This window comes from Polypterus senegalus, chromosome 7 (genome assembly GCF_016835505.1).
Source record: "Polypterus senegalus isolate Bchr_013 chromosome 7, ASM1683550v1, whole genome shotgun sequence".
NCBI classification, from domain to species: domain Eukaryota; kingdom Metazoa; phylum Chordata; class Cladistia; order Polypteriformes; family Polypteridae; genus Polypterus; species Polypterus senegalus.
The window spans coordinates 189,385,601-189,409,349 of NC_053160.1; the positions used below are offsets into that span (position 1 = coordinate 189,385,601).

Below are 23,749 nucleotides of genomic sequence, written 5' to 3' on the forward strand. Positions count from 1 at the left end.
TAGATTTGAAAGGCACTATATAAATTAGATGAACACAGAGTTTAGTTAGATATATTTCTGTTTAAACTGGATAGATTTGAACAGCACTCTATAAGACAGATAGTAAACAATGCACTGTGTAAATTAGATGCTTAGATAGATAAATCAACTTGAAAGGCACTATATAAATTAGGTATATTTTTTAAAAGGTACTGTTTAAATAAGATAGACTCGGGCATCACTTGTTAAGGTGGTCTCCTGTTCTCATTGGCACCGCCCCTTCTTCTCACTAATGAATGGTAAACGAGCGTCACGCAGCCACGTGTCACCTTGTACATTGAGAAGCGCTCCATACGCTTGATTTATTAGCTAATTCATTAATTGATTATTTTTTTATTTTTACTCATTCGGTCTCTCGAAGTGCCCAAGCCTATGTCGGTGCCAACCCCGGATGGGACGCCCGCCCGCCCGTCCTCCCGCCCACCGCCTGGCCAGCTGCTGATATTGTTAAAGCCGATAGGGTTAATACGACTCGCGTCACGTGTGCTGCAAAACTCGCGACCTCCGCAATGAAAAGGCTTGGAGCTTCACCGACCGCCCAACCTAAAGACCGGCGGTTCATTTGGAGGCGCAGCGGGAAGGAGGGCAGCGTGTGCTCGTCTCCAGTGCGACCTGGGAATGGGTCGGGTGGGGGTGGGAGTGGGTGTAGGGGGCACCAGCGCTGCGCTTTTACTCCCGAGAGAATTTCAAGGAGAAAGGCTGAGTTAGACGCCAGGAGCGCCGATCCTGTGCGGCAGAAAGTTGCGAGCTCATCTGAGTCTCACTGGGAAAGAATGGCGATTTGCTGGAAGGTGCTGAGTGCGCCGAGCAGACACTTGTAGGAGAAAACAAAAGAGAAAAGAAAAGGAGAAGATCTGGCGGAAAACCAGGGAGGCATCTGGCGGCGTGAAAGTTCTAATGGGCACGGCTGACTGGCAGGCAGCTTCAGCGCTTCTCATATGCGGTAACTCACAGGTGCTGTCAATATGGCACCAACTCGAAAGAACCATCTGGCGGCTCCTGTGAGATGACTTGTCCAGCATCTGGCCGCCTCGATCGTCACTTCTTCAATGGCACTCCGTGCCGTGCTGGAACTTCTTGACATTATTAAGATGATAGCCCTGGGCGTTCTAGCTGGCATTTCCTTTGTCAGTATACTGACCTACGGATACCTGTCGTGGGGAAACCTCAGCGCCAGGGGACAGGGCAGAGAGGACAACGACCTGGACAAGCCCACCTCGCAGCCGCACATCGTATTTATCCTGGCGGATGACCAAGGCTACCGAGACGTCGGCTACCACGGGTCTGAGATCCAAACTCCCACTCTGGACAGGCTGGCCAGCCAAGGGGTTAAACTGGAGAACTACTACGTGCAGCCCCTCTGCAGCCCATCGAGGAGCCAGTTCTTGACGGGCAGGTAAGCGGGCATTAATGTCGTTGTGTGACGGGGGTGTGGGGGTCTTTTTGTGTTCAACTTTGTCCGCTTTTGCTTAGGACTCGTCGTTACTTTTAAAGTATTAAATATGGTGCGTAATGCCAGGACGCTGCACCGGCATTGCGGAAATAAAGGCAAGGATGTCGCAATTCTATTAATGCATTAAACGTGACGACCAGTCCGGGCTTTGTAATCCGCCGCGAACCCAGAAATTCAATTCAAATTCAAGCGGATCACAACGATGGATGAATGGGAAACAACGAACGTGCCATACGAATACAGAGTTAACGGTGAGCGACATTTTATGATTCGTAGTAATAGTATTATTATTTGGCTGACACCTTTCTCCAAGGCGGCTTACATTTAAGATAAAATTGGTTCCATTTTTATTGTTTTATTTTTTCAAATTTAGCACAGGCAGGTGAAATATTATATAGCGCCTTTCACATTCATCAATACATCCATCTGTAGTCCCTTTCACATATGTAGGTATTATCTATCTATTATATAGCACTTTTCACATCTATCTATCATATAGTGCCTTTCACATTATCTATCTATCTATCTATCTATCTATCTATCTATCTATCTATCTATCTATCTATCTTATATAGTGCCTTTCACATATATGTACCATATAGTGCCTTTCATATCTATCTTATATAGTGCCTTTCACCTATATGTACCATATAGTGCCTTTCATATCTATCTTATATAGTGCCTTTCACATTTGTCTGTCTGTTATATAGCGCATTTCATATCTCTCTATTACATACTTCCATTCATATCTGTTCCTCCATCGATCTTACAGTGCCTTTTCCATGTAACTTTCTACCTAATGTATATAGCACCTTTCATGGCTATCTACCATATAGTGCCTTTCACATATACCTATCTATCATACAGCACCTTTCATAGCTATCTATTATATAGTGCCTTTCCCCTTCATTTATTTATTTGGCTGACACTCTTGTCTAAAGTGACTTATAACATTTTAGAGATACAGTTGGTTCCATTTCTTTTTTTTTTTTATCCCCCAATTTTAGCACAAGCACGTGAAGTGACTTCCTCAGGGTCACGTGGGGTCAGTAGTGGGATTTAAACCCACACCCTCAGGGTTTCACATTCTCATTCACTGTGCCTGGAAAATCTAAAATCAAGGCAGGAACAAAGCGTGTACGGCAGTTGAGTCCAATGCAGGGTGAGTTTAGGGTGGTCCCGACAAGTGAATTGTGTGTCTTTGGATTTTGGAGGGTCAATGAAATTCCCAATGGCAGCACAAATTGATGTTTTAGTCTTTGTTTTGTATCCCGCCATTGGCATTGTGCCTCCTCAAACATCTCATTGAAACAAGACGACGAGCAGCCTCAGGCTGAAAACCCATCAGAAGAATATTCAGATTCTGAGATGAAAGCAGACAAGTGGAAGAAGGTGCTACAGATGGCACAGTGTTTAGGGTCCAACATCATGAGTTCAAAACCAGTGCCAGGCTGTCGTCCATGTGGAGTCTGGATGTTCTCCCTGTGTCTCTGCTCACTGGCCGGCTGAACCGATGACTCCAAACTGGCACATGTATGGTAGTTGGGTGGGTGTGGACCCTCCAGTGGACCGGGGTCCTGCTCTGGGCTGCTTCCTGCCTTGGGCACAGTAGGCTCTGCCACACATTCACACACACTTGGCAACCCTGATTTGAGATTAGAATGTCTGCCAAGTACAAAAAAAAAAAAAAAGAGTTCAGAAGAATGGAAGGAAACGTCTGAGAAAACATCTGAGTGAGGAGGTCTTGTGTCCCGGCAGAAATCGAGTGTTTATATGACTTCAGCAGAACGGTTAGGTGTGTGCCACTCTTTGTTCAGTCGCCCGTGGAGACCCTTCTGACCTCCGAGGTCACATGGTCATGGTGTATGGTGTACATCAATCACAAGCCTGCTTTTTATTGATTGATAGATTGATTGATTGCAAGCACCAAGTAATAAGAGGACGGAGTGAAGTGGACCCTGTTTGCGATGATCCTCTTGTCATGTTGCCCCGTTCAGATGGTCAGACAAGATCTCTCTTGGAATGACACATGCAGTGCATTGGTCTCTCTTATATGTCATTTGGTATGGGATTCATAAGATCAGTGTCAATGTCTGTGATGCACCATGTGTTGGAATGAAAAATATAATGTTATTACTACATGCATTACCAAATACATTCCAGTAGATTGTGCACTACATATGTTTGTAATGTGTCATTTAGGCATGACGGGGACATAGTAACTGGACGAACAGGCAGACACACACACACACACACACACACACTTATTTGTAGCAATAAAATGCATTACTACAAATGTTTTTGATGTGCCATCTGTTGGAAATGACACATTCAATGCATATGTCTGTATTATATGCCGTTTGGTATGGGATTTGTAAAAGAAGTGCTAAAGTTTGTGATGCACCATCTGTTGGAATGCCAAATACAGTTTATTTAATTACTATACGCATTACAAAATACATTCTAACAAATGACACAGTGCAAAACGCCATTGCTGAATATGCTAAGGTTTACATTGATTACTTAGATTTCAACCTTTTTTAGACGGGAAGTGCAGGTGTAAAATAAAATAAAAGTACAATAGCACGTGATTTTGTCACATATTTCTTATTGTATTTCAGGGATGGCACACAACTTAAATAAGCGATGAAATGAAAGCTGTCATTTTTCACCCGTTAAAGCTGAGAGGGCGAGCTCTGGTGAGTACTGCGTTTTCATTGGTGAATCGTCGGCCATCGAGCGCCACCTTTATAGCCGACTCTCCAGCCACAGACATCTGGAGCTTCTCGAATCCGAGTCGCCCCCTTTGTGCAGTCAATTCCAGCCTGCGTTTCTTGCAGTCGTTTCTGTCACAGACCCGCACAGTCACAGCGTAGAGCGTGTGCGTCCCTGATGATTCACCAATGAAAATGCTCCTCTCGCTTGAGCCCGCCCCACTCCACTGTCACCAATGGGTGCGCTTCGTGTCACGTGTGGTGTGCCTTGAATAAATAAAAAGGAAATCACATTTTATGAACCATTTAATTATTTATGCTGTGTGTCCATCCATTATCCAACCCACTATATCCTAACTACAGGGTCACAGGGGTCTGCTGGAGCCAATCCCAGACAACACAGGGAGCAAGGCAGGAAACAAACCCTGGGCAGGGCGCCAGCCCACCGCAGTAATATAATATAATATAATATAATATCCATTATCCAACCCACTATATCCTAACTACAGGGTCACAGGGGTCTGCTGGAGCCAATCCCAGACAACACAGGGAGCAAGGCAGGAAACAAACCCTGGGCAGGGTGCCAGCCCACCGCAGGGCACACACACACATACCAAGCACACACTAGGGACAATTTCGAATCGCCAATCCACCTGACCTGCATGTCTTTGGACTGTGGGAGGAAACCCACGCAGACACAGAGAGGACATGGGAAGCGAATCCAGACGGGTCTCCTAACTGTGAGGCAGCAGCGCTACCCACTGCGCCACCGTGCCGCCCTGACACATCATTGTGTTTTTATATATTTATTGTCACTCTTCACAATACACGGATGTACTAGCAGACTTCTTTATTTAATTTTGCCCCATATATTCCTCCATTCTTTGCCAGGAGGGCTCCTTGCGCTCAGTTGACTAAGTGGGCTTCTCCCTGCCGAGGGGTCTTTTCTTCACAGTGGGGTCACTTCATCTGAGCCCAGCTCCAGTTTCAGCACCTTGACAAAGTCACTTTTGTGACATTTTGTGACGTCGTAGCCTTGTGCTGAAATTGTTTCAGTTCATCTTTTTTTGTCCCCATCAAGCTAAACTCAACACCCCAGAATGACAAACTTCAAACGGCACTTAAAAAATTTTGCAAATTGACTAAACACGAAAAGCTGACATATCTCGGTGACACAAGGAGCTTTGGCTCAGGTGCGTCTCATTCTATTAATCATCACTGAGATGTTTGGAGACCACTTGTGCTCAATTCGATTGACTGGACCTGACTAGTAAAAGCACCCAGGGGTCTATAGAAGGTCCCACAAGTGACAACAAGCAGGCCAATGAGGTCCAAGGAACAGCCATGCAGAACGTAGAGACTGGTTTGTGCCAAAAGATTCCTGCAGCATTGAAGTTCCCAGGAGCAGGGTGGTCTTCATAATTCATAAATGGAAGAAGTTTAGAAGAACTCTAACTCTCCCCACAGGTGACCACCTTGCCAAACTGAGCCATCAGGGGGGAGAGTTAGAGTTCTTCTAAACTTCTTCCATTTTTGAGAAGAGAGGTGACTAAGAACCCAATGGTCACTCGGGCTGAGCTTCAGAGAAGCTGTGTGAAGAAGAGAGAAACTTCCAGAAGGACAACCCATCACCACAGCCCCTCCACTGCTCTGAGCTTTATGGCAGAGGGGGCAGATGATACATGAAGACCTGCCTTGAGGCACTTAAAGGACCCTCGGACTGTGAGAAACAAGACCCTCTGGTCTCGTGAAATTAGAATTGAACTATTTGGCCTCAATTCTCAGGGTCACGTCTGGAGGCAGCGCTCATCACTGGTGCAATACCAGTTAGACTGGTGGAGCATAGTAGGGTCAGCAGCACTGGGAGACCAGAAAGTGATGAGGGGGAGCTGAACGGAGCAAAGTCCAGAGACCACCTCAATGAGAACCTCCTCCAGAGAGCTCAGGACCTCTAAACCATGCTAAAGGGTCACAAAGCGAGGACGGCACATGAGTGGCCCGAAGACCCCTGTAGTAATGTGACCCAGCCAGCCAAAGCCTGGACTTGATTCAGTGGAACATCTCTGGGTAAGACCTGAAAAATGGCCGTGTGAGTGAGTCACCGATGGCCTCCGTCCATTTCGATGGTGAAGCAGGGTGATGGCGGCAGCATCAGGGACTGGCAGACCAGACAAGGCTGAGGGAAAGACGAATGGAGCAAACAGAAACCCACCGAGAGCACTTCGGACCTCCCAGTGGGCCGAAGGGTCACAAAGCAAGGATGGCACAAGAGGGGCTTAGGGACAACTCTGTGAACGTCCTTGAGTGGCCCAGACTTGAACCGAATCGAACCTCACTGGAGAGACCTGACAATAACCGTCGGACCACCGATGACCTCCACCCAACCTATTGAGAGCATCAGCAGAGAAGAATGGCAGAAACCCCCCAAATCCAGGGGTGTAAAGCTAATTGAGTCAAACCCAAGGAGACTCCAAGCTGGAATGGCCGCCATGACAAAGTGCCGAGCAAAGGGTCTGAATATTGGGGTCAATGGAATATTTCAGGTTTTTTATTTGGAATACATTTGTTAAATTCCTGCGTTGTCACCCCCAGGGTATTGATGAGGGGAAAAAATAAATTTGAAATGATTTTTAGACTGCAACACAAAAAAAGGTGACCAAAGTGAAGGGTTTGAAGACTTCCTGAACAACAACAACATTTATTTCTGTCACACATCTTCATACAAATAATGAGCTCAAAGTGCTTTACATGACGAAGAAAAGAGAAATAAAAGACAAAGTAAAAATTAAAATAAGAGAACACCAATTAACATAGAGTAAAAGTAAGGTGGTCCGATGGCCAGATGGGAGGACAGAAAAAACACACCAAAAAACTCCAGACGACTGGAGAAAAAATAAAATCTGCAGGGGGTCCGAGGCCATGAGACCACCCAGCCACCTCTAGGCATTCTACTTCACATCAATGACCTCAATCAGTCCTCGTGGTCTTCAGGGTTCTCATGGAAGGACTTGATGATGACGGTCATGTGGACTTCTGCCCTTTAATCCATCAATGGAGGGACATCACGGTGCTTTGATCAGGTGGTGGTGGCGCAGATCACAGAAAAACGGAAAAAGAACAGAAGAGAAAGTCGGGATGGGTAAGGATTGTGGAGCCAACCATGAATAGTTATTATGATGAATTGAACATACAGAGCAACAGGATTAAATTAAAATGAGGTTATGAGAAGGCCATGTTACAGTCATGTGTCTTCAGCAGTGTTTTAAAGAGCGCCACCGTACCGGCCTGGTGAATTCCTATTGGCAGGCTATTCCAGATTTCTGCCCGAACCTCACCACTTCTTTTAAGTTTAGCTCTTGGAATTCTAAGCAGACACTCATTTGAGGATCTAAGGTTGCGATTTGGAATATAAGATGTCAGACACTCCGATATATAAGATGGCGCAGATTATTGGAGGATTTATAAACCATAAGCAGAATTTTAAAGTCAGTCCTGAATGACACCGGTAACCAGTGTAGTGACGCTAAGACTGGGGTGATGTGCTCGGATTTTCTTTTCCTAGTTAGGATTCTGGCAGCTCCATTCTGCACTCGTTGTAACTGATTGATGTCTTTTTTTGGGTGGTCCTGAGAGGAGTGCGTTACAGTAATCTAGTCGACTGAAAACAAACGCGTGAACTCATTTCTCAGCATCTTTCAATGATATAAGAGCGAAAAAATGCTGTCCTAGTGGTCTGATGAATATGCGATTTAAAATTCAGATTACAGTCAACGGTTACCCCTAAGTTCTTTACCTCCGTCTTGACTTTTAATCCTAATGCATCAAGTTTATTTCTGATAACCTCATCATATCCATTATTGCCAATTACTAAAATTTCAGTTTTCTCTTTATTTAGTTTGAGAAAGTTACTATTCATCCATTCAGAAACACAAGTAAGACATTGGGGGTCAGTGAATCAAGAGAGAGTCGGGGTCATCAGGTGCTACTGATAAGTACAGCTGAGTGTCATCAGCATAGCTGTGGTAGCTCACGTTGTGCCTCGAGATAATCTGACCTGACGGAAGCATGTAGATCGAAAAGAGCAGCGCACCCAGAATGGAGCCTTGTGGACCACCATATAGAATATCAGGGGTCTTTGAAGTATAATCACCACAACTTACAAAGAATTTTCTACCTGCCAGGTAGGATTCAAACCAATTTAAGACCCTGCCAGAGAGGCCCACCCACTGACTACGGCGATTTCTAAGAAATCGGTCCTGGACACAACATAGTGACTCCTTTGTGTCACAAGGAACTCCAGACATGAACAGAAACTTTATGGTGGCACAAACTTAGCAGAACCCACATAACCATTCGAGTACAGGCTGCTCCTCGCTCTTTGTTTATTGTTCAGATCACGAAAAAATGAATTTATTTTTAAGCCCACAAGTTCAGTTCAGTCTCTGGTGGGGGTCTCGGGTTTGGGGGTCTGTCCTGGCAGGGGGACCAGCACCACACCACCGTCATGTAATCTCGTCTGTAGGTCTGCCATCACGGGGACCGGGCGGTGACACTACTCACTGAGCCACCATGCTGTGCTACTAAATGTTACATCATCAGTGTCCAGTAAAGTGAAGATATTTCATTATAAGGCTCGGATTTCAAGTGAAACTCGATACAAATGCGTCGCGTCTTTTAATTTTAATTTTTATTTTACTATCCGCTTTTAAAAAGCCATCTGGAAACTGACATTTAGCTAAAGTGCTTCCTGCCGCCTCTCGTCGGCGATGTGTGACTGGCGTACTCCAAATATTTGGATTTCATGTTTACCGAGTGAGTCATCGCTTTGGGAATTTCAGATAAGGTGTGGATTTCATTTGGAATTAGTGCAAAGTTAACAGGGGGACCTCCAGGACCACTCAAAGCAAGGTGGGGGTGGGCGGGGTTGACATTTGGTCTTCTTCACCGCGGCTTGAATGTCTTTCTAGTGGCATCTGCAGGATTTGGATGCATTGATCTTCCTTTTGTCAATCAGTTTAGTTTGATGGCAGCAATAAGCAGATCGGCGCCCATTGCAGAAGACAAAAGGACCAGTTCTGACTTTTATTCATGTGATGTTTGAGACGGTGGAGCCGACGCTCGCTCACGACACAGATGGGATCACCTTTTCATTCTGTCACGAGCCAGGGGCTAAGAGAGTCGGAGCAGATTCCCTTAAAAGACTTGAGCCTGGCAAAGGCGCTATATCAATTATGTGTATAGTAATAACGTTAGCTGTCTCAGACCTGATCAGTTCAATTCAGCATCACAACACGTCACGCAACACAACAGGGCAGAACATATAAAACATAAAATAATAGGAAATGACCTGACATGAGAGCGGCACGGTGGCGCAGTGGGTAGCGCAGCTGCCTCGCAGTTAGGAGACCCGGGTTCGCTTCCCTGTTCCTCTCTGCGTGGAGTTTGCATGTTGTCCCTGGGTCTGCGTTGGTTTCCTCCGGGTACTCTGGTGCCCTGCCCGGGGTTTGTTTCCTGCCTTGCGCCCTGTGTTGGCTGGGATTGGCTCCATTAGACCCCCGTGACCCTTTAGTTAGGATATAGCGGTTGGACACTGACTGACCTGACATGACGTAACTTAACACTACCTCACTACCTCAAACTGCATGGCCTAACATAACAAGACACAGCGTAATACGACACTACGTATCATCACACAACTAATATAGCAAGACCAGGCAGCACTCATCACTGGTGCAATACCAGTTAGACTGGTGGAGCATAATACTGGAGACCAGACAGGGATGAGGAGAAGCTGAACGGAGCAAAGTCCAGAGACCTCCTCAATGAGAACCTCCTCCAAAGGACTCCGGTCCTCCAACTGGGCTGAAGGGTCACAAAGCGAGGACGGCACATGAGTGGCCCGAAAACCCTTTGTACTAATGTGACCCAGCCTGCCAAAGCCTGAACTTGAATCTATTGAACGTCTCTGGGTAAGACCTGAAAATGACCGTCTTGAGTGCGTCACCGATGGCCTCCATCCATTTCAGTGGTGGAGCATAGTGGGGGCAGCATCAGGGACTGGGAGACCAGTCAGGGCTGAGGGAAAGACGAATGGAGCAAACAGAAACCTGCCAAAAGCACTCTGGACCTCCCAGTGGGCTGAAGGGTCACAGAGCAAGGACGACACAAGAGACGGGCTAAGGGGCAACTCTGTGAGTGGCATAAGTGACATAAGAGAACGTGATAAGACGTAACATGACAGAACCTCACATCATGTGACGCACTCTAACATAACATTACAGACCCTAAAAGCTAACGTGTGATGAAGACCCGGCATTACGTAACATAACATCACAGTTCATAAGGACACATAATCTAACATGTCATAGTGGAATAAGACAGAACGTCACCTAACCCAGTGGTGTAGACAAGACGACATAATCAGACGTAACATAATGTCACAAGACGTAAGGTAACATAGCCTAAGTAGTCCAGATGTAAAAATCTTAGCATAATAAGAGAGAACATGTCGTAACATTCTTCTTCTTCCTCTTCTTCTTCCTCTTCTTCTTCTTTTGGCTGCTCCCATTTGGGGTCTCCACAGCGGATCATCTTGTATAATCTCTTCTTGTCCTCGTCATCTTGCTCTGTCACCGCCACCACCCTCATTCATGTCCTCTCTTACCATCTTTTCTTAGGCCTTCCTCTTCTCCTCTTGCCTGGCAGCTCTATCCTTAGCACCCTTCTCCCAATATACTCAGCATCTCTCCAAACTAACGCCATCCCGCCTCTCTGACTTTGTCTCCAAACTTGAGCTGACCCTCTGATGTCCTCATTTCTAATCCTGTCCATCCTCATCACACCCAATGCAAATCTTACCATCTTTTAACTCTGCCACCCCCAGTTCTGCCTCCTGTGCCACCGTCTCCATCCCATATGACACAGCTGGTCTCACTACCGTCCTGTAGACCTTCCCTGTCACTCTTGTTGGTACTCGTCTGTCACAAGTCACTCCTGACACTCTTCTCCACCCTGCCTGCACTCTCTTCTTCACTTCTCTTCCACACTCCCTGTTGTTCTGTACTTTTGATCCCAAGTATTTAAAGTCACCCACCTCCCCTCATCCTCATCATTCCACTGACCTCCTTCTCATTCACACACATGTATTCTGTCCTGGTGGTCCTACTGACCTTCATTCCTCATTCCTCTCCAGGGTCTCCTCAACCTGCTCCCTACTCTCTCCACAGATCACAATGTCATCAGCAAACATCACAGTCCACGAGGACTCCTGTCTAATCTCGTCTGTCAGCCTGTCCATCACCATTACAAATAAGAAAGGGCTCAGAGCCGATCTCTGATGTAATCCCACCTCCGTCACTCCTACCGCAGACCTCACCACGGTCACACTTCTCTCGTTTATATACCCTGTGCCACTCTTACGTACTTCTGTGCCACTCCCGACTTCCTTATTTAATACCACAACTCCTATCTTGTCACCCTGTCATTTGCTTTCTCCAGGTCCACAAAGACACAATGCAACTCCTTCTGGCCTTCTCCATGACATTACAGATCTCAAATTGCGTAACATCAGACAACATAACTTCACAAGACATAAGGCAGCATCACCTAACATGTCATGACATAACCAGGAAGGACATGATGGGGCAAAACGAAACATCAAGAACAACATCGCATAGCATAGCATAGCACGCCATTACGTGATGAGACGCCAAGCGAAGTGACCTCGGCGATTGGCTAACTGAACAGATTACAATATGAAGCTCTTGTGCTCTCCTTCTTCGGGCGAGATGTAAGGTTAGGGGCCGGAGTTGCCTTGAGAGCTTCATGTTGTGATCTGTTCATTTAGCCAATCGCAGGGGTCATCTTGCTTGACTTCTCACTACATCCATAATGGCCAACACGGTTCAACACCCCAGTCCTACATGTCATTTCATAATTAGACACATCAATATCAAACCTAAAGTCCACTTTATTACACATCATTTCATTTATGGACTTGTGAGGATCACTGGGGTTGTCACCAACATCTGGTGAGTCTTTGTTGGGCTGAATGGCCTCCTGCCATCTAGATTGTTCTATCCATCCATCCATTATCCAACTCGCTATATCCTAACTACAGGGTCACGGGGGTCTGCTGGAGCCAATCCCAGCCAACACAGGGCGCAAGGCAGGAAGCAAACCTTGGGCGAGGCGCCAGCCCACTGCAGGGCACACACACACACACACCCACCCACAGACACCAAGCACACACTAGGGACAGTTTAGGATCAGCAATGCACCTAACCTGCATGTCTATGGACTGTGGGAGGAAACCAGAGCACGAGGAGAACATGCAAACTCCACGCAGGGAGGTCTCTTAACTGTGAGGCAGCAGCGCTACCCACTGTGCCACCGTGCCGCCCTAGATTGTTCTAATAATGTTCTAAAAAATGTCACATTAGAGTTAGTGTTGACGCGTTCAATCCTTATTTTCCCCGCTGATGGCGTAACACAACACGCCATGACATCACACCGCTTGACGCAGTGTAAGATGACAAGGCCATATGTCATTATCCAGCGTGACGACATTAGGCAGCGTAACCTGATTACAGAGCACCTAACGTGACATGACATCATGTGTTGTTAACAAGCCAACGTGGCATCACGTAAAATAACAGAAAATGGCCAAATGCAAGGTCAGGTGATTTTGGAACCCGCTCAGTCCAGACCGGGGTCACGAGGTTCACCTAACCTGCATGTCTGTGGACGGTGGGAGGACACCTGAGCACCCGGGGCAGAACATGCAACCTCCACACACACGGGGGAACACGAAACACTGGTCTCATTACCCCATGAGGCAGCAGCATGACCACCGTGCCACTCTGTCACTCCATCACGGCACAAAGTCACACAATAAAACCTAAGATGTGACATCACCTGTGCTGACTGAGCTGACACAGACGTCACATGATGTCACCCGATTGGCACAGTTCAGGCTCTTTAAATACCTGCGGCTAAACTGAACTACGTGTTTTTGGGATGTGGGGGGGCGCTGCGATGTACCTGGAAGAATCCCACAAGGATGCGGGGAGAACATGCAGACTTGGCACAGCGGTAACCACCCATGAGATTTAAAAGACACGTGAATGCTGGCCCTGTGTGGCAGCAGCACATCCCGCAGTGCCATCGTGCCACACCCTCGCTGTCAGATCTGCCATCGAAAGTGGGTTGGCTTCCCCTTTTATGTTACCATCAGGATGTGGCCATGTAGGGTCGTTGCTCCCATCCCAGCACTTTTAATGCCATGCTGTCATTTTCCTGCCTCATTTGATGGCCCACCTCACCTGCAGGATCGATGACCACAAGAAGAAATCTGCAGGATGGCGATCAGTGGAGATGAAAGAAAAAAGGCACCAAAAGGTGGGCACAGCAGTGGTGTAGTTCACCTGAGGCCCGCAGAGGATGGTCACCCTGAAGTGCCCCCTCACTGCCACCTCATTTGCTCCAATGGTGGTTTTGCTTGGTGGCGTCGATGAGCGCAGTGACAGCGGCGGGCACTTCCAGGCACAGATGACGCCTGACGCTCCACCGGGCCGCGGACGCCGACTTCACATTTGCCTTTTAAATAAGCTGCCTCATCTGTTCCAGGAGACGCCGCCAAGTTACTGTCACTCCTCTCCAAACAAGCCGCACGCCTGATGTAACGCAGCCTTTGTGCCGCTCCGCTCAGCTGTCAAATCGTGAAGACGGCCAGGGGTACATTTTTCTTTTTTTTTTTTTCTTCTTCATGTTTTTGCAAGTCAGACTTTAATAAAATACAAGGAGGACCTCTGGGTGACTCCTCGTCAGGTTAGCTGGCTTTGCTGAGCCTGGTAAAGAGAGAAGGATCAGTGAGGAGGAAAAGAGGAGGGGAACGAAAAGAAAAGAAAAATCAACGGTGAGGTGCGAGAGTGAGAAGATAGGAAAGGCACTATAAGAGAAAGAGAGAGTTGTGACAGGGACAAGAAGTGTCACCTCATGTCACTCTCTAACCCAGACCGGGCTCATGGAGGGTGCTGGAGCCCATCTGGGTGCAAGGCAGGAGCAAACCCTGGAAAGGATGCCAGGCCTTCGCTGCAGGGTCTCTTACATTTCTTAGCAACCCAATCTTGACCTTCTTAGCAGATCTTCAAGACAACCGTCAGATCTGTCACACTTGGAGAATCCCCTTGACTGTTTAAATGACCCACAGCCACCCATCAGAAGACACAAACACGAAACGAACCCTTCAGTACGTACAAAGACGAGTCACAACCCAAAGTGTCGTCAGCCCTGGTAGCCCTGCTGCCTCGCAGTGAGGAGATCAGGCTTCACGTCCTGGCTGCTCCCTGCGTGGACATTACATGTTCTCCCTGTGTCTGGGTGGCAGTCCTCCAGGTGGTCTGGTTTCCTTCCAGAGGTCAAAGAAGCTAAAGTGGCCCCCAATGTGAGTCTGTGGGTGTTTGTGTTGTTCGTGCCCAGGATAACTGGAATAAGAAAATGATAAATAGATAAATCTGAAAGGCACTATATATATATAGATATAGATAAGGCACTGTATGAAAGATGGATACATAGATGGTTAAGGCACTATATAATAGATCTGAATGGCACCATATATACTGTATATAGATAGATGTGAAAACACTATATGATAGATAAGCAGATCATTTGTGAGGCTCTTTGATATGAGGCACTGTGTGATACATACATACAGGTAGATAGATAAAACACTACGACAAATCTGAAAGGCACTATATATATATATAAACTGCTCAAAAAACTTAAAGGAAGACTTTTAAATCCGATTATAGCATCAAGTCAATGACACTTGTGGGCTGTTGATCTGCTCAGTGAAGTAGCAGAGGGGCTTGTTCTCCAGTTTCAGCTGCTTGGTGTACTGGGGGCAACAATGAGAGACCCCCAAAACAGGAATGAATGGGTTAACAGGTGAAGGGAGGCCACTGACATTTTTCCCTCCTCATCTGTTTTGTCACTCGTTTTGCATTTGGCTACAGTCAGTGTCACTACAGGTAGCATGAGGCCATACCTGGACCGTACAGAGGTGGCACAGGTAGTCCAACTTCTCCAGGATGGCACATCAATACAGGGCATTGCCAGAAGGTTTGCTGTGTCTCCCAGCACAGTCTCAAGGGCATGGAGGAGATTCCAATAAACAGACAGGCTGTCCCTCTAGGAGAGCCTTAACCCATCAGCAGGACCCACCGCTATCTGCTCCGTTGGGTGAGGAGGAACAGGAAAAGCACAGGCAGAGCCTACAAAATGACCTCCAGCAGGCAAACAGGCCACTGGTGTGAATGTCTCTGACCAAACAATCAGGAACTAACTTCATGTGGGTGGCCTGAGGGCCCGACAATGTCCTCTAGTGGGCACCGTGGTGTTCGATTGGCATTTGCCATAGGGTACCAGAATTGGTGCCCTGTGCTTTTCACAGATAAGAGCAGGTTCACCCTGAGCACAGGCACTATCTGTTGGAAACAGATCTGAAAGGCACTATATAATAGATAGATATATAGATGTGAAAGGCACTATGTAATAGATGGATAGATAGATAGATGTGAAAACACTACAAGAGATGAATATGAAAAGCACTATATGACAGGTAGATGGACAGGAAAGGCACTATATGATAGATAAGCAGATCATCTGTGAGGCTAATTCATGTATGGAGCAAACAAAGCAGCCAATTGGTGTCCATAAAACACAAAGCAACTGTAAATGAATGAAAAAGATTATGTGGATTTGACTGTTTTAATGTGTAAAATTATTTTATTTATTGCAGTGGCTGTAATGATGACCTCTTTGCTTTTTTTTTTTTGTTTACACACCGGGACTGCTCAAATCAATAAATGATATTCTTTAATAAGTACACTTACACTTGCACACTGGAGGGTAGCAACCAGTTGTGTGTTGATTACAGCACATGCAAAGAAGAATGTTACTGGACTCTGTACATGTGACAATCGGGACACTAGGATCTAGCCCCGCCTACCATGCTGCCACGTAACCATCTAGCCCCGCCTACCATGCTGCCACGTAACCATCTAGCCCCGCCCAGCTGCTGCCACTCAGGTCTCTAGCCCCACCCAGCTGCTGCCACTTAGTCCTCTGGTCCTGCCTAGCTGGCTGCCACTCAGGTCTCTAGCCACGCCCTCTCAGCTGCCAATATTAAATTTATAGATATTAAATTATATAGTTGTTACTACTGGTAACACTTAAGGGGGTCATCTTGCCTAAAAGTGTGACCCCTATGGGCTAAAGCATTGAACTGTAAACCACTGACTTAAAAGACAAACACAATTCATTTAGGGTCTCGGGGCCAAAGCCTGTCATGACAATGTCAGCCACAAGACGAGAACCAACTCTGGACAAAGTGCCAAAGCTCGAGTCACACACACACACACACTGGAATGCCTCAATAATCCTGTCTGTTGCTGTTTAAACAATTCCAGGCATGTTTAACATTTCTCTCAAAAATGTCAGCGCCAGAATGACAAGTCCCCAGTTCACGTATCTTCAGAAAACTGCGTGTTTAGGGCCCCAAGGTTGTGTCTGTTAATTAAGTGATGTCTTTAAAGTCAAGGCAGGATTGGAATTAATGAAGAGCGCGGCCAGCTTAATATCATGGAAGACCAGAAATGCAGGGCTGCACAACTGCTGGGAAGAAAGAGCGAGAGATTCATGTCTGTGTGGTGCATTTCACTTTTATATATCTATGTATTATACGGCGCCTTTCAGGTCTAACTGTTACGTAAAGACCTTCACCATCCATCTGCTAGAGAAAGAGAAAGAGAAAGAGAAAGAGAAAGAGCTCTGCTTCCTGTGACTTTAATAAACTGCAGGGTCTGTCCAGCTCTGTGCGTCTCATACAGGACAGTGACGTCCTTACCTGTCTGGCTAATAATATGCAGCACCTGTACATTTATCTGTTTATTAATTAGTGTCTTTACTGTCTAATTATGTAAATCTTATAGATAGATAGATACTTTATTAATCCCAAGGGAAATAAATATATATATATATATATATATATATATATATATATATATATATATATATATATATATATATATATAGCGCCTTTCACTCCTATCTATCTATCTATTTATCTATCCATCCATCCATTATCCAACCCGCTATATCCAATCTGTAAGGTCACAGGGGTCTGCTGAAGCCAATGCCATCCAACATGAGGCGCAAGGCAGGAAACAAACCCCATGCAGGGCGCCAACCCACCGCAGGGCACACACACACACACACACACACTCACCAAGCACACACTAGGGACAGTTTAGAATTGCCAATGCACCTAACCTGCATGTCTTTGGACTGTGGGAGGAAACTGGAGCACCCAGAGAAAACCCACGCAGACACGAGGAGAAGACATGGGGAGAACATGCAAACTCCACGCAGGGAGGACCCGGGAAGCAAACCCAGGTCTATAGTGCCTCTCATATATATCTATCTATCTCTCTATCTAGCTCTGTTATATAGTGCCTTTCATATCTATCTATCTATCTATCTATCTATCTATCTATCTATCTATCTATCTCTGTTATATAGTGCCTCTCATTATCTATCTATCTATCTATCTATCTATCTATCTAGCTCTGTTATATAGTGCCTTTCATTATCTATCTATCTATCTATCTATCTATCTATCTATCTATCTATCTATCTATCTATCTATCTATCTATCTCTGTTATATAGTGCCTTTCATATCTATCTATCTATCTATCTATCTATCTATCTATCTATCTATCTATCTAGCTCTGTTATATAGTGCCTTTCATTATCTATCTATCTATCTATCTATCTATCTATCTATCTATCTATCTATCTATCTGTTATAGAGTGCCTTTCATATCTATCTATCTATCTATCTATCTATCTATCTATCTATCTATCTATCTAGCTCTGTTATATAGTGCCTTTCATATCTATCTATCTATCTATCTATCTATCTATCTATCTATCTATCTATCTGTCTCTCTATTTAAATTAAAAATGTGAAATGTCCCACCGACTCCAGCCTTCTGCCCCACTGCTATGGCATGTGATCTCAGTTCAGTGGCCCACCCAGAGTTGTTTGCGCCCCTCGTTTGCAGTCTTGCTGTGGTCAGTTGAGCTGGCCGGCCCGGTCAGTAACACCACACGCCTGCTGTATCTATAGAAGGTCCAACAGGTGAGCAAAGTCCCAAGCCATGAGGTTGAAGGAACTGCCTGTGAAGCTCCCAGACTGGCTGGTCCCTGAGGAAGACTCCGGCTTTGAAAGTCTCCAAGAGCACGGTGGCCTCCATATTTCCTAAACTATTTCCTAAAATTTCTGACCACGACTCTGTCCAGAGATGGCTTCCTGGTTCAGTTCAGCAATCGGAGGAAGAGGGGCCTTCAGAGAAGAGGTGACCAAGAACCTGATGGTCATTTTGACTAACTGAGCTGCGCAGAAACTCTGTAGAGATGAGAGAAATGTCCCAAAGGGCAACCGCCACTGCAGCACTCCCAGCAACGTGCGCCTTGTGACCGAGTGACCCGATGGCAGCGTCCCCTCAATAAAGGACACGTGGAAGCCAACATGGGAGTGAGGCATCTAACGGACTCCAGATTGTCTGGTCTGATGGCACCTGAGATGAGCGTCACGTCTGGAGGACAGCAGTCAGGATTAGGGGAAAGCTGAACGGAGGAAAGTCTAGAGATGTCCTTCATGACACCCACTCAGAGAGCTCTGGACACCAAACTGGACCGATGGCTCACCTTCCAAAAGGACAAAAAGCAAAGGGACAACTCTAGGAATTCAATCAAACCTCTCTGGAGAGACCTGGCAGTGCCAGTCCACGGAGGGTGTCCATCCACCCAGAAAGGACTGGACAGGGTCTGCAGAGAAGGAGTCCTGGAGCCCCCAAATCCAGGTGTGTGACTCTCGTCGTGTGAAACAATAAAGCGCTGACTTAAGGGTCTGAATCCTGGTGACACATCTGCACACGTTCCTGAAGTCCTGTTGTCACTTTGTCACTCTGGGGGGGTTTGAGTGTTCCTTGATTACTTGATGTGAGAACAAATGAATGGATGACTGTGACACGATAACGTGAAATAAGTGAGGGGTCCGAGGACACCCTGCAGGTGCTGTTTGACCAGAAACAGTAAGAACTGGAGTTGGGGGTCCACCAAGTACTGAACCTTGGGGGGATTGGGTGCTACAAATGGGTGACATTTCAGTTTAGGAATTTCATTTTTTTTTTATGATTTTCTTTCTTTTTGGGGCAGCACAAGAGTGTGACTCTGATTAACAGACCATCGTTTATATGAGCAGAAGCGTCTTTTGGGGGGCTGAAGACTTTGTCAAGGCGCTATATACATTAGATATACAGTAGCTGCATATGAAAGAATAACCCACCTGCCTAATGAATCCCGAGTTCCATTGATTGTTGAACTTTGCTCCCCATTGATTGTCCACGTTGCCCACTTACCCAAGCAGACCTCCAAGGATGGATGTCCATGTGCCCCCCTAACTCGGTCTCTTTTTTCTTCCTTAGGTATCAGATCCACACGGGTCTCCAGCACTCCATCATCAGGCCCACTCAGCCCAACTGCCTGCCTTTCGACCACCCGACGCTGCCCCAGAAGCTCAAGGAGGTGGGCTACTCCACGCACTTGGTTGGCAAGTGGCACCTGGGCTTCTACAGGAGGGACTGCCTGCCCACCCAGAAGGGCTTTGACACCTTCTTTGGCTCCCTGCTGGGCAGCGGCGACTACTACAGCCACTTCAAGTGCGACAGCCCCGGGCTGTGTGGCTACGACCTGCACGAGGGCGAGGGGGCCGCCTGGGAGCAGGACAACGGGGTCTACTCGACGCTGATGTACACCCAGAAGGCCGTGGACATCCTGTCCAGACACAATCCCAGGAAGCCCCTCTTTCTGTACCTGGCGTTCCAGGCCGTGCATTCGCCCTTGCAGGTGCCCCGCGTCTACCTGGAGCCCTACAGGACGATCCCCAATCTTCACAGGAGGAAGTACGCGGCGATGGTGGCCTGCCTGGACGAGGCGGTCCGGAACGTGACGCTCGCCTTGAAGAAATATGGCTACTATGACAACAGCATCATCGTGTACTCGTCGGACAACGGAGGGCAGCCCCGGGCAGGGGGCAGTAACTGGCCACTGCGGGGGACCAAGGGGACATACTGGGAAGGGGGCATCCGAGCGGTGGGATTTGTCCACAGCCCCCTCTTGAGAAACAAAGGCACCTCGTGCCGGGGTCTGGTCCACATCACGGACTGGTACCCGACCTTGGTGACCCTGGCGGAGGGCCAGCTGGAGGAGGACCTCGACTTGGACGGCTACGATGTCTGGGAGGCGATCAGCGAGGGACGGCCGTCACCTCGGCTGGACATCCTGCACAACATCGACCCCATTTACACCAAGGCTAAGAACGGCTCTTACCACGCCGGCTTTGGCATTTGGAACACGGCCATCCAAGCGGCCATCCGCGCCGGGCACTGGAAACTGCTCACGGGCATCCCGGGGTACAGCGACTGGGTGCCCCCCCAGACCTTCTCCAGTCTGATGACCCACCGGTGGCATTACGAGAAGGTGTCGTGGGACCAGGGCAAGTCGGTGTGGCTCTTCAACATCACTGCCGATCCCTACGAGAGGGTGGACCTGTCCCGCCGGTACCCCCGCATCGTCAAGAAGCTGCTGCTCATGCTGGCTCAGTATAACAAAACAGCCGTGCCCGTCCGGTACCCGCCGAAGGACCTGCGCAGCAATCCCAAACTGAACGGTGGGGTCTGGGGCCCCTGGTACAAAGACGAGGAGGAGCAGGAGAACCAGAAAAAGGCGTCGGACAACATCATCAATAAGCACCCTGGCAGGAGAAAAGCAGCTGGTAAAGTAAAAAGGAGGAAACTCGTGGGCAGGCGGGCCAAAGCATAAAGCCAGGCGGGCATCTCAGGGAAACGACGCACACAACAGAAAGCACGACGACGGAGAATGTAACCCGGTGCCACTCTGGGGAAGGAAGGGGGCACTCTGGCCAGACGTGATGAAGAAAAGGAGAAGCCAGAATATACCGGAAGGAGAAAGGCTGGAATGTTCCGGACTGAGCCGTGTGTCGCAGTCGGTGAGTTCGCCAATTCAAAGAGCACAAAGTATGGATGAGGTGGGCACCTAATTTAATTTATTTAAGATGGTGGTCGCTGTTCTGGCTTGACGTCGCTGTGACAGGCCTACCCGCGGCCACCTCTGCTGCCGACTTGTCACGCTGGTCTGGGACCAGTTAGTTTTCTTACGACAAATGTAAATAAACGACACCCATTGTGTCTTTACGAATCTCGTTATTCTTTTAAGTGCTGACCGGCGGGTATTTGTTAAGGTGGCAAAAACGGAAAGGAAATCAAGCGATTTGTAGGAAGAAGGGGCGGGGCCATCCGGCTAACTCCGCCTATTGCTAGAGAATCCTGCTTGGCTTAACGGAACGGAACGCGACACCCATAATGTGTTACTATATGAAGTACCCGCCGTTGCCCGGGTATATTTGTGCAATCGGTTAAGGAGTGAGAGAACAAAGATTTATGAGTTTCTGACTTGGTGACCCTGTTGTCACTGCCCGCCGTCCCATCCATCTTCCGCACTGCATCTCTATCGAGGTCTCAGCACTTGTGAGTCAAAAATTGGTTCTTTTTTGGGGGTCTGGTTGGATTCCAGAATTGGGGTGAGTCCCTGCTGGATTGTAACCGTGAAGGCTGTCATGTCCTCTTAGTCCTTAGTGCTTAAATTACGATAAGCGGCTGACAAAGTGGGCATTGGGCAACAACCCTTTGATCCTCCTTTGTGTTGCGCTGCACTTCCACTTCCAGGCCGAGCCTCACCCAGCACCCCCTGCAATGGCGGACGATCCTTCATGGTATGTGACAGCAGCACAGGTGGTCTTGTCCAGGTAAGTCGTGGTAAGCTCAGCTCATTTTGTCTGTTCGTCTGCCTTCAGGATCTAGACAGACAGACAGACAGACAGATGTATAGACAGATACTTTATTCATCCCAAGGGGAAATTCACACACTCCAGCAGCAGCGTACTGATAATAACAATATTAAATTAAAGAGCGATAACAATGCAGGTATAACAGACAATAACTTTGTATAATGTTAACGTTTACCCCCCAAGTCGCATAGTGTGGGGTCTCCTCAGTCTGTCAGTGGAGCAGGATGGTGACAGCAGTCTGTGGCTGAAGCTGCTCCTCTGTCTGGAGATGATCCTGTTCAGTGGATTCTCCATGATTGACAGGAGTCTGCTGAGTGCCCGTCGCTCTGCCACAGATGCCAAACTGTCCAGCTCTGTGCCCACAGTAGAGCCTGCCTTCCTCACCAGTTTGTCCTTCTTCTTTATGCTGCCTCCCCAGCACACCACTGTGTAGAAGAGGGCGCTCGCCACAACCGTCTGGTAGAACATCTGCAGCATCTTATTGCAGATGTTGAAGGATGCCAGCCTTCTAATGAAGTATAGTCGGCTCTGTCCTCTCTGGCACAGGGCATCAGTATTGGCAGTCCAGTCCAGTTTGTCATCCAGCTGCACTCCCAGGTATTTCTAGGTCTGCACAGTCACCTCTGATGATCACGGGGTCCATGAGGGTCCTGGTCCTCCTAAAATCCACCACCAGCTCCTTGGTTTTGCTGGTGTTCAGGTGTAATCTGAGCCAGCAGGTGGCACTGGTGGGTGTGCAAAGTGTAACACACTAATAAAACAAACCCACTTGGACCCCCAGGGTCCACATTTTAGATTCCAAAGCGGTCTGTCTTGTCTGTGTGGTGGAAGAAACAAAATGCAAAATTATTTGTTAGGTGTGTGGGTGTGTTTGTGTGTGTCCTGCGGTGGGTTGGCACCCTGCCCAGGATTGGTTCCTGCCTTGTGCCCTGTGTTGGCTGGGATTGGCTCCAGCAGATCCCCGTGACCCTGTAGTTAGGATTCAGCGGGTTTGAAAATGGATGGATGGATGGATGGTTCGCCTATAGGCACTTATGTATATGATAGATAATACATATTTATAAAAAGCACTATAGATGGATGGATGGCTGTGAAAGGCACTATATAATAGATTCCAAGCGTGCTATATACATTAGGAAAAGGAAGTGTAAGATGGACAAATGAATAGATTTGAAAGGTGGGCAGTGTGGTGTAGTGGTTAAGGCTTTGGGTTCGAGTCCCACCACTGACACTGTGTGACCCTGAGCCTGTGCTTGAAACTCCAATTGAAAAAAAAAACAAAAAGAAATGTAACTGATTGTATCTCAGACTTTGTGAGTTGCTTTGGATAAAAGCGTTGGCCAAATAAGTAAATGTAAAAGTAATAGATATGAAAGGTGCTATATCTATAGAGATGTGAAAGGCACTATAGATGGGTGGATGTGAAGGGCACTATATAATAGGCGGACTTATGGATGTGAAAGGCACTATATGGTAGACAGATCTAGTGTGGCGCAGTGCCTATGGCTTTGGACATTGGAGGCTGTGGGTTCAAATCCCACTAGTGACCC

General features: G+C 47.3%; 1 protein-coding gene across 1 annotated transcript; it reads left to right on the forward strand.

The window, feature by feature from the left end:
• Positions 1-606: 606 nt before the first annotated feature.
• On the forward strand, positions 607-21,546 carry arsj (arylsulfatase family, member J). Its single transcript, XM_039759743.1, has 2 exons — positions 607-1,435; positions 19,759-21,546. The coding sequence occupies exons 1-2, from the start codon at positions 1,089-1,091 to the stop codon at positions 21,152-21,154; spliced, it is 1,743 nt and encodes a 580-aa protein (XP_039615677.1). The 5' UTR covers positions 607-1,088; the 3' UTR covers positions 21,155-21,546.
• The last annotated feature ends 2,203 nt before the right edge of the window (positions 21,547-23,749 follow it).